Source organism: Gopherus evgoodei, chromosome 14, assembly GCF_007399415.2.
Source record: "Gopherus evgoodei ecotype Sinaloan lineage chromosome 14, rGopEvg1_v1.p, whole genome shotgun sequence".
Taxonomy (NCBI): Eukaryota; Metazoa; Chordata; order Testudines; family Testudinidae; genus Gopherus; species Gopherus evgoodei.
The window spans coordinates 707,068-716,469 of record NC_044335.1 but is presented as its reverse complement, the minus strand read 5'-3'; the positions used below and the strand labels follow the sequence as shown (position 1 = coordinate 716,469).

Below are 9,402 nucleotides of genomic sequence, written 5' to 3'. Positions count from 1 at the left end.
TAACCAGCAACTCATAACTTGGTCTTGGACACCTTATATGACCCCCTTTACATAGGATTTGATGCCACTACAGGACCATGGTTGCAAACCGTGTTCTATATGGTCCCAGTTTATATCAATAACGTCACAGCCTCCTGCCCCCAGGCTCTGCCTCAGCCCTGCGCTGTCAGCTCCCACCCGTGCCAGTGCCTGTGGCTCCTCAGCAGGGACTCTGCTTTGCTCTATACTTGTGAGGCCCCTGGTGCCCAGAAAGAGCCACATCCCTGTGAACACATGTGTCCTGCAGGGGTGGGCCTGTGCCAGCCTGTGCGTCTTGTGCCATCCCCGGAGCTGAGTGCAGCGTCCCTGTGGCAGCCCCAGGGCTGACTTCCCGGTGCCCAGGTGGGGCAGCCTGGCTCTGTCCTGGGGGAGCTGGGGAGTTCTGTCTCCTTGGCTGTGCAGCTGTGCCAGCTGTTAGGGGTGCCTACCCTATGCCAGGGCCTCCCAGTGAGTGTTAGATGGGAAATGGGCAGTGTCACCCCCCCTCCCCCCCAGGCACCCTAATGCTCATCTCTCTCGCTCTCTGCCCAGGTCTTCGGCCACGGCAAAGCCAACGGGGAGCCCACCTGGGCGCTGCTCCTCACCGCCTGCATCTGTGAGATCGGAATCCTCATCGCCTCCCTGGACGAGGTCGCCCCCATCCTCTCCATGTAGGCAGCGTGCTCTGCTGCACCCCCCACCCCGAGACTGGGCCAGCCAGGACACTCCCCCCACTGCGGCCCCCTGCCCAGCTGATCTGCAGCCTGCGGCCAGTGCCGTCGAGATGCCCGTATCTGCATGGCACTGCCTGGGCTTGCCCAGGCCCTGGCTGAAGGAGAGCTCCCCTGGGGGTGCCAGGGAGATGTGCCCGCTCCCTGCCCTGGCAAGAGCACCACTAGCTGGCAGGAGAGGACAGTCCCACGTGGGATGCGGCCCTTGTCTCTTGGCCAGCATCAGGGCCCCACGGCACCGTTCTGCCAGCTGCTGTTTCCTCCAGAGATCCTGGCAGCAGCTGGGATCCCTGAGGGCCCTCGGGGACAGCCAGTGTGTGGGCATGGTACCTCCTCCTGCCCATCCCTGGGGTTCCTGGGGCCAGGCTGCCACTGGCTCTGGGGTGAAAGGCTAAGGCACGGTCTCCCTTTCTCGCCTGCAGGTTTTTCCTGATGTGCTACATGTTTGTCAACTTGGCGTGCGCGGTGCAGACACTGCTGAGGACACCCAACTGGCGGCCCCGGTTCCGATATTACCACTGGTGGGTATTGGCCTGCAGGAGGATCCTGTCCCAGGGCTCTGCCCTTCCTGACGGGTGCTGCTGCCGCCCTGGTATGCACTGGGATGGGCCCTGCTGCTTCATGCAGGGGAGCGGGAGCCGTGAGTTCAGGATGCTTCTCTCACTGGCCCCCTGGGCAATGTGGAACAGGCCTGGCCTCTCAGAGCCTCAGTTTCCCCATGTGTGCAGTGGGGAGGTTGGTTCCCAGGGGCTGGATTGCCTGAACAGTGGGGAACGGCAGGCAGCTACTGCCCCCCTGGCGCTGCGCCGATGGAGGCCAGGAGGAGCAATGCTAGCTGAGGCCGGTCTCGCCTGGGCCGGCTCTGGCTGCTGTGGGGCCTGATTGGGTGGGGCTAGCGGGACCTGCGCTTCGCTCAGGCAGCCTCCCTCCTGGCAAGCCAGGGCTGGCATGGGGGCTGTGGGGCCACGGAGTGCCTCAGAGGCAGGTGGGGGAGGTGCCAGGGCAGGGCTTCGCGTGCTGGAAGGCTGGTGCTGTGGGGCTGGGCTGAGAGCTCCCTCTGCCACCCAGGACACTCTCCTTTCTGGGCATGAGCCTCTGCCTGGCCCTGATGTTCATCTGCTCCTGGTACTACGCGCTCGTGGCCATGCTAATCGCCGGCCTCATCTACAAGTACATCGAATACAGGGGGTGAGTGGGGCGTGCGGGGCGGGGGAGCTGCTCCTGGGCGCAGGCATCCGCCGCGACAGGGCTGAACAGAGCCCACGGCAGGGCAGGGCTTCCCCGGAGCCCTGCCCGCAGCCTGATCAACCCAGCGCCCACCACACTCCGTCATGCTGGGAAACAGCCAGTGCCTGGGCTGGAAAGAGCCAAGTTCTCAGGCTGCCGGACTGGGAGCCCTGAGCCCTGGTTGCTAGTCCCAGCTCTGCTACCGGGTGATCAGGGAGGTCCCCAAACCCCTCCGTGCTCAGCCTGCCCACAGGCCCATGGCAGGAGCTCTGACGCTGGCCCCAAGTGACGTGGGAGATGGGCCGCAGCAGGGCAGGGCTGTGCCCAGCTCACAAGATGCCACAGGCTCTGTCAGGCTGTTGGATTGTCTGAGCTTCAGTCAATCAGCAGCCACCCAGCTCCTAGTGGGTCCCCCATTCTCCCGTCCTAGGGAGCAGGCCTGAGAGCTGCCCCTGCTCTCTGCCTTTCTTGGTGCCCCTCTAAGCCCAGCTGCCTTGGAGAGAGCTGGTGGCACCCTGGGACAGGACGCTCACGCTCTAGTGCTTAGGGCCTTGCCCTGGGGACAGTGACAGCACCCCTGATGCTGGGCCCTGCCAGGCCTACCCCTTCGCATCCTAGTCCAGGACCCCTCAGCTGCCCCCAGAGCGTGGGCTGGCCTCCAATCCTGCTAGGCGCTGAGTTCCCCTGTCCCTCCCCTGGCAGAGCGGAGAAGGAGTGGGGCGATGGCATCAGAGGGCTCTCGCTCAGCGCGGCACGCTACGCTCTGCTTCGGCTGGAGGAGGGGCCCCCGCACACCAAAAACTGGAGGTGAGCGCGAGGCGGCTGAGGGGCTGGAGCTGTCTCTAGCCAGTAACAGGGCAAAGAGCAGGGAGTGGGTGGTGGGCAGGAAGCTCCAGAAGAGAGCCCTGCCCAGGAGTTCACATGCTGGGGCATGGGCGGGGCGGTGCTGCCTGGGCCTGGCAGTTGGGGCAGAGGGTTTGAGATCCAGGGTACAGATGGATGGGGGCACCCTGGCCCTAGGGGCTGTAGAGGTTGTGTGACCAGGGCGCATGGCAGGCATTGGAGGGAGGCTCATTGATCCCCTGGGGTGGGTGTGGAACAGGGTGTGGGGGCTGAGCACAGTCAGTGTTTAACCCCAGGGTGTTCCCTTCCCAGGCCTCAGCTGCTGGTTCTGGTCCGAGTGGATCAGGAGCAGAACGTGGTGTACCCGCAGCTCCTGTCTCTCACCTCGCAGCTCAAGGCCGGCAAGGGGCTGACGATCGTGGGCTCCGTGCTGGAAGGGACCTTCCTGGATAACCACCTGCAGGCCCAGCGGGCAGAGGAGGTGAGAGCAGCACTGATGTGCCAAGACTGCCACTGCCCCTGCTTTCCTGCCCTGGCAGCTTGGGACTTGACTCGAATACTGCTACAGATGGGGTCTCCTCATCTCAGCAAAGATAAACTAGCACTAGAAAAGGTTCAGAGAAAGGCAACTAAAATGATTAGGGGTTTGGAACAGGTCCCATATGAGGAGAGATTAAAGAGGCTAGGACTCTTCAGCTTGGAAAAGAGGAGACTAAGGGGGGATATGATAGAGGTCTATACAGTCATGAGTGATGTGGAGAAAGTGAATAAGGAAAAGTTATTTACTTATTCCCATAATACAAGAACTAGGGGTCACCAAATGAAATTAATGGGCAGCACGTTTAAAACAAATAAAAGGAAGTTCTTCTTCACACAGCGCACAGTCAACTTGTGGAACTCCTTGCCTGAGGACGTTGTGAAGGCTAGGACTATAACAGGGTTTAAAAGAGAACTGGATAAGTTCATGGAGGTTAACTCCATTAATGGCTATTAGCCAGGACGGGTAAGGAATGGTGTCTGTTTGTCAGAGGGTGGAGAGGGATGGCAGGAGAGAGATCACTTGATCATTACCTGTGAGGTTCAGTCCCTCTGGGGCACCTGGCATTGGCCAATATCAGTAGACAGGATACTAGGCTAGAGGGACCTTTGGTCTGACAGAGTAAAGCCGTTCTTATGTTCAGTGCCCTGCCTGGTTTGAGCCAGACTCGCTAGCCTACTGCAAACCCAGACCCAGGTCTGAACCACGTCCCCTAACAGCTGTAGGCTTACCTGAAAGCAGCTGACAGAGGTGTTCCTGTCTTTAACTCTCAGATGCCCAGCTCCCAATGGGGTCTAAAGCCAAATAAATCCGTTTTACCCTGTATAAAGCTTATGTAGGATAAACTCATAAATTGTTCACGCTCTATAACACTGGTAGAGAGACATGCACGGCTATTTGCCCACCCAGATGCTCTGGGTTAATTAATAAGTAATAAGTGATTTTATTAAATATGGAAAGTAGGATTTAAGTGGTTCCAAGTAATAGCAGACAGAACAAAGTAAGTCACCAAGCAAAATAAAATAAGACACGCAAATCTATGTCTAATCAAACTGGGTACAGATAATCTCACCCTCAGAGATGCTTCAGTAAGTTTTTTTCCTCAGACTGGACCCATCCAGGCCTGGGCACAATTCTTTCCTCTGGTACAGCTCTTGTTCCAGCTCAGGAAGTAGCTAGGGGATTGTTCACAATGGCTTCTTTTCTCTTCGTTCTGTTCCACCACTTCATATATCTTTTGCATAAGGGGGGAATCCTTTGTCCGACTCTGGGTTCCCACCCTCTCCTTCTCAATGGAAAGACACTAGGTTAAAGATGGATTCCAGTTCAGGGGACATGACCACGTGTCAGCGTAAGACCCCAGGCCTTCATTCCTCCCGGCCTGACTCACAAGAAGGCCTGGCTGCAAACAGAGCCATCCACAGTCAATTGTCCTGGTTGATGGGAGCCATCAAGATTCCAAACCACCATTAATGGCCCACACTTTGCATAATTACGATAGGCCCTCAGAGTTATATTTCATATTTCTAGTTTCATATACAAGAGTGGTACATTTATACAGATAGGATGACCACACTCAGTAGATTATAAGCTTTGTAATGATATCGTAAAAGAGACCTTTTGCATGAAGCATATTCCAATTACATTATATTTACACTCATTAGCATACTTATATAAAATCATATTGAGTGCAAAGTCACACCCGGCCCCGGTGCCGCTTCCCTTCCTCAGTCACCGACACCCCCCTCTCCAGGCTACTCCCCTTCAAGGGCCTGCAGCCCACACAGCATCTCCGTGACATGGTGCGCTGGCTTGGGAGCAGAGCCTCCTCTTGGGATACTTCCTGGCTGCACACTCCTTCTCAGAGCCTCGCAAAGCCCCCAGATCCCCCTCCTCACATCTGCCCCCCGCCCCCCGCTTGGCACTACTGTCAGGTTTGCCTGCTGCCATGGGTCGCAGCTGGCTCACAGCAGCTGGCACCGGACAGCCCCAGCGGAGCATGGCCCTGGGACTCCGGCGTCCCCACTGGGCCAGGTCCCACTGACCCCAGCCTGCTGGGCCCACTGGCGGGATGGTGCAGGGCACGTGGGGAAAGCTGGGATTAGAGCAAAGGGGGCAGATGTGTGGGAGTTGAGTGCTGCTGTGACACAGGTTGACAGCCTCAGCTTCTGTCTCACTGGCCTGTGAAGACATGTCCATCACCAGAATGCCGGGGATGTGCACAGGGGGAGCTGGGGCATAGAGATGGGGGAGGGGATGTGAACGGGGGGGGCCATAAAGTGGGGAGGGGATGTGCACGGGGGGAGCTGGGGCGTAGAGTGGGGGAGGGGATGTGCAAGGGAGAGCTGGGGCATAGAGATGAGGGAGGGGGCGTGCACGGGGAGGAGCTGGGGCGTAGAGTGGGGGAAGGGGATGTGCAAGGGGGACCTGAGGTGTAGAGTGGGGGGCTGTGAACAGGGGGGCGGGGGCAAGCTGGGGGGCTCAGCAAAGTGGGCAGGGCTATGTCCCGTAGCAGCATGAAATGGCTGCTCCATGCCCTGCTCACTGGAATGCCGGGGGAGCCCCCTCGCCAGGCACACCCACGCACGGCTGCACTTCCCCCTAATAGGATTAGGAGCTTGTAATCAACCAATTTCTCCTCTTGGTGATATGTTATAATTTTTGTGAGTAAATAATTCTGGCACAGGGCCGCCCCTCAGCTCTGCACAGAAAGTGAGGGCGGCACGCACTAACTCAGCATGATGCCTGGCAGTGCCAAGCAATGCCCCCACACTCCTGGCTGACGGGGGATTAGTGAGCTTTTAGCATGTGCTTCCTACCCAGCATGCTGCCCTCCTTCTGCCCACCCCTCTGTCTTCCTCGCCTGCTGCCCAGGCCCACGGCTCCAGGGAACTCAGGGAGGGGACCCTGCTCATGGAGGGTTCTGGGTGCACCTGGCACTGCGGTGTCCCCGCTGCTCCTGGGACGGCCCTGAGACGCTGTGCCACAGGGGAGAGGTGCTGTTGTGCTGTTGCTAATTCCCCTCCCTGTCTCTCCCTGGGGCAGTCCCTGCGCCGCCTGATGGAAGCTGAGAAGGTGAAAGGCTTTTGCCAGGTCGTGATCTCGTCCAACCTGCGGGATGGCATGTCCCACCTCATCCAGTCCAGCGGGCTCGGCGGCCTGCAGCACAACACGGTGCTGGTGGGGTGGCCGCGCAACTGGCGGCAGAAGGAAGATCACCAGACCTGGAGGAACTTCATTGGTATGAGCCAGCCTGGCGGCCTCTGACTGAGCAGAGTTCATGGCCACCGCCCAGTCCAGCCAAGTGCAGATCTGGAGCTCGGGGGAGCAGGAGGGGAGGGGAGAAACCAGCAGTTCCTGGTGCTGTGTAAACCCTCAATTAGTCCAGGAGACTGTGGGTCGTGGGGGAGGGACAGCGGCAGGGCTGTGGGTCATGGGGGAGGGACAGCGGCAGGGCTGTGGGTCATGGGGGAGGGGCAGTGGCAGGGCTGTGGGTCATGGGGGAGGGGCAGCGGCAGGGCTGTGGGTCATGGGGGAGGGGCAGCGGCAGGGCTGTGGGTCGGGAGGGAGGGGCAGCGGCAGGGCTGTGGGTCGTGGGGGAGGGGCAGCGGCAGGGCTGTGGGTCGGGGGGCGGTTCTGGTTCTGGTGCGGTTGCATGAGCCAAAGCAGAAAGTGGGACACTGTTGAGAGCCAGCGCAATCCTTGCTGTGGCTGCAGAGGGTTACTGGGGGGGGCAGCGGGGGGACCTCTTCATTTCACGCTAAGAGCAGAGGGGTCACATCAGCCTCGTTCTTGGGATCACTCCTGTGAGAACACACTGACTCGTTCCTCTCCCTGGGGACCCCGAGCCGCTCTGCCATCTCGGCCCTGCTTTGCATTGGGCCACTGCCACGCTGGGCTCTGCCCCAGCTCCCTCCATGTCCCATGGCAGCGACATCCCACTGGGACCAGGAAGCTATTGACCAGTAGGGGAGTGCGGGAGGCAGAGCCTTCATGGGGGTCATACGTGGCCCGCAGAACTCACTGCCAAGAGAGAAGAGACTCAAGCCTTACCGCATCCAGTGCTCGATGCAGAGCTCAGCTCTGAGACACAGCTTCCCTCAGTAAGGTCTGTGTGCACACACAGCGCACACACATGTGCACATCCACAGACCCCCACATGAGCAAACGCAAAGCCACCTGGAAGCCTGCCCCCCGCAGTGTTGCCTGCAGGCTGGGAGGAGACGATGGATTGTACATGCCAGGTGTGATCACCCTGTCATGAGTCCTCGCCTAGCTGCCAGGGATGCTTCTTGTGCCGGGTATGTGGGGGCAAGGCAGCAGCTGGATGCAGCACCAGCCCGGCCCAGGGCACTGGCCCCTCTCCCCGTTGGCAGCAGCTGGATGCAGCCCCAGCCCGGCCCAGGGCACTGGCCCCTCTCCCCGTTGGTAGCAGGCCCTCAGGGAAGTGCTGGGCGCTGTGCAGAGGGCTGGAGGATGAAGCCCAGGAGACTCTGCCGTGCTCTCTGGGGATGCAGTGCTCTGGGCATGCGCCTGGCGCTCCTGAGGGGGAGGGGAGGGTCATCACTGGTGGGTCATCAGCCCTCACGCTGCTGGGAGGGGGCTGGTCTCTGCCCTGACCCACAGCCCTTCCCCACAGAGCTGGTGCGGGAGACCACAGCCGGCCACCTGGCCCTGCTGGTCACCAAGAACCTTGCCATGTTCCCGGGCAACCAAGAGCGGTTCTCTGAGGGCCACATTGACGTCTGGTGGATTGTCCATGACGGGGGGATGCTGATGCTGCTGCCCTTCCTGCTGCGGCACCACAAGGTACTGTGGAAAGGGGGGGCTGGGGTGGGATCAGGGGCATGGGCTGGGACCGGAGCGGGGGAGGTGTTCCCTTTTGACATGCCAGCCAGGCTGGGATTGGGGGGGTGTCATGTAGTCCCCGGGCGATGCTCTGGAACTGCTCCCCACCAAGCCAGTCAGGACTTTGGGGAGCCTCCTCTCCCTTGGAGCAGACTTGTTCAGGGCAAGAAGCTCACACGGCTTCACCTCCTGGGTCTCTCCTTGGAGCATTCAGCATCCTCTGCCCCTCCGTGCGCTTCCCACAGGGAGTCCACCCCAGCGGGGTCCTGGGGAAGCCACAGGGTCCTGCCCCCCCACTTTGCAGTCAGACGTGACTCTCAGCCAGCCAGTAAAACAGAGGTTTATTCGATGACAGGAACAGGGTCTAAAACAGAGCTTGTAGATACAGCGAACCGGACCCCTCGGCCGGGTCCATTCTGGGGGGCAGTGAGCCAGACCCCCAGGTCTGCCCTCCACCCTTGTCCCCAGCCAGCTCCAGACTAACAACCCCTCCCAGCCCCTCCTCTCTGCTCAGCCCCTTTCCCGGGCCAGGAGGTCACCTGATCCCTTTGTCTCCAACACCTTCAGCTGGCACCTTTGCAGAGGAGGGGCCCAGGCCATCAGTTGCTAGGAGACAGAGTGCCAGGCATTTAGGGGCACTGGCCCTTTGCTCTGCCAGATACTTAAGAACTGTCATGGGGACACTGAGGCACCAACACAGTATTCAGAGAAAACATTAAGAACATTCCCAGTTCGTCACACCATGCATCTGATGAAGTGGGTTTTTTACCCACGAAAGCTTATGCCCAAATAAATGGGTTAGTCTCTAAGGTGCCACAAGGACTCCTTGGTTTTTGTTGCTGATGCAGACTAACACAGCTACCCCTCGTAGTGACATCTGCGCCATCATGGCGTTTGGGGAAAGAGTCTCCCAGCACTGGAGTAACTGCCACATTCCCGCCCCCGGGCCTGGTGCACACCCCAAAAACGTTTCTGAGAAGCCACCGGAATCAGGCTGAACTTGTGCAGTGGAGTCTCTTTGACCTGTTCCTAGTGCGGCTTTGTGGTTTGGGAGGGAGTGCTGGGGCGAGAGTGGAGCTGGGCTGCCCAGCCTGATGCAAACAGCAAGCCTTGTGCCAGGGCCTGCGGTAGGGATCACCGTCTCCCCCCCCCCCATTGGTATCTAGGCTCCCTGCAGAACCGGCGTCCCATGGTCCC

The 9,402-nt window shown here is 59.7% G+C and overlaps 1 protein-coding gene across 1 annotated transcript in view; it reads left to right on the top strand.

Annotated features, from left to right (window-relative positions):
- The window catches only part of LOC115635101 (solute carrier family 12 member 5), a 101,699-nt gene that overhangs the window by 77,966 nt on the left and 14,331 nt on the right, over positions 1-9,402 (top strand). The window contains exons 13-19 of the mRNA XM_030533386.1: positions 571-689; positions 1,172-1,270; positions 1,818-1,937; positions 2,679-2,783; positions 3,132-3,300; positions 6,403-6,598; positions 7,997-8,166. Of these exons, the coding sequence (XP_030389246.1) occupies positions 571-689; positions 1,172-1,270; positions 1,818-1,937; positions 2,679-2,783; positions 3,132-3,300; positions 6,403-6,598; positions 7,997-8,166 (978 nt within the window). The remainder of the gene's footprint in view (positions 1-570; positions 690-1,171; positions 1,271-1,817; positions 1,938-2,678; positions 2,784-3,131; positions 3,301-6,402; positions 6,599-7,996; positions 8,167-9,402) is intronic.